The sequence below is a fragment of the Daktulosphaira vitifoliae genome, unplaced genomic scaffold (genome assembly GCF_025091365.1).
Source record: "Daktulosphaira vitifoliae isolate Bord-2020 unplaced genomic scaffold, ASM2509136v1 Scaffold_4701, whole genome shotgun sequence".
Lineage (NCBI taxonomy): Eukaryota > Metazoa > Arthropoda > Insecta > Hemiptera > Phylloxeridae > Daktulosphaira > Daktulosphaira vitifoliae.
The window spans coordinates 1-883 of record NW_026104261.1 but is presented as its reverse complement, the minus strand read 5'-3'; the positions used below and the strand labels follow the sequence as shown (position 1 = coordinate 883).

The 883-nt window shown below is 29.1% G+C and overlaps 1 protein-coding gene across 1 annotated transcript; it reads left to right on the top strand.

Annotated features, from left to right (window-relative positions):
- The first annotated feature begins 13 nt into the window (after positions 1–13).
- LOC126910124 (uncharacterized protein C9orf85 homolog) lies at positions 14–526 on the top strand. The gene has a single exon (XM_050692510.1). It carries the CDS (start codon positions 40–42, stop codon positions 463–465), a length of 426 nt encoding a protein of 141 aa, XP_050548467.1. The 5' UTR covers positions 14–39; the 3' UTR covers positions 466–526.
- The last annotated feature ends 357 nt before the right edge of the window (positions 527–883 follow it).

Genomic DNA, 883 nt, shown 5'->3' with positions numbered 1-883 from the left:
TTTTTTTTATCGTTACATAATTCACAATATTTTTTATATATGCAGATTTTAGTAAAAATGAGCAGTCAAAAGGGAAATGCAACACGAAATCGTCCACAAAAACATCAAAATCGTTTTGCATTCAAAAATAATTTACATGATACTAATATTCGGACAAAACGTTTGAATTCTATTCAAATCACAAATGTCTGCCCACGCTGCAAAGATATTTTGGAATGGAAAATTAAATACAAAAAGTATAAAATGTTAAAAGCTCCGAAAAATTGTAATAAATGCCACAATAAATGTGTAAAAGAGCCTTATCATACATCTTGCTATCATTGTTCAAGTAGTCTTGGTATTTGTCCTAAATGTGCAATTCCTAGAAGTGAATGGGCTGCAAAATGTCAAAGTGGAATGAATGAAAATGAAAATCATCCTAAAGAATCTGATTCATGCAGTGATGATGATTCTTCTATTGATTAAGTAATAAGTTATCAAATAAACCTAATTATTGTTATTAAATAAAAACATTTTATGGTACTAATTTTTGTGATTTAATTTTCAACAATCCTAAATTCTTAATTTATAATTGATAATAACAATTTGAAATATTTTTCTAAGCGTAGACTTAAGCTGTATATAGTAAATTAATTGAATTAGTTTTAGTTATTAGTGAAGTGGATATGATGACCATGCATCCAGACCTTTTAGTCCATTATGCTCACCTCATGCCAAAATGTCGGCTTACATACTTAAGTATTATTACATTGTATAAAGGGTGGACTATCAAGTCACCTCCTGCTTATGTCCAAAGAATCCTGTCTTACTGACAAAATTAAGTATCTCTCTGGGTCTTAGGTTTTTGATATCTACTTTATCAGGAAAAGGTTCACTCAAGTAG

Excerpts from the sequence above, each read along its gene's own strand:
- LOC126910124 (XM_050692510.1), top strand. The coding sequence starts at position 40 with ATGCAGATTTTAGTAAAAATGAGCAGTCAAAAGGGAAATGCAACACGA.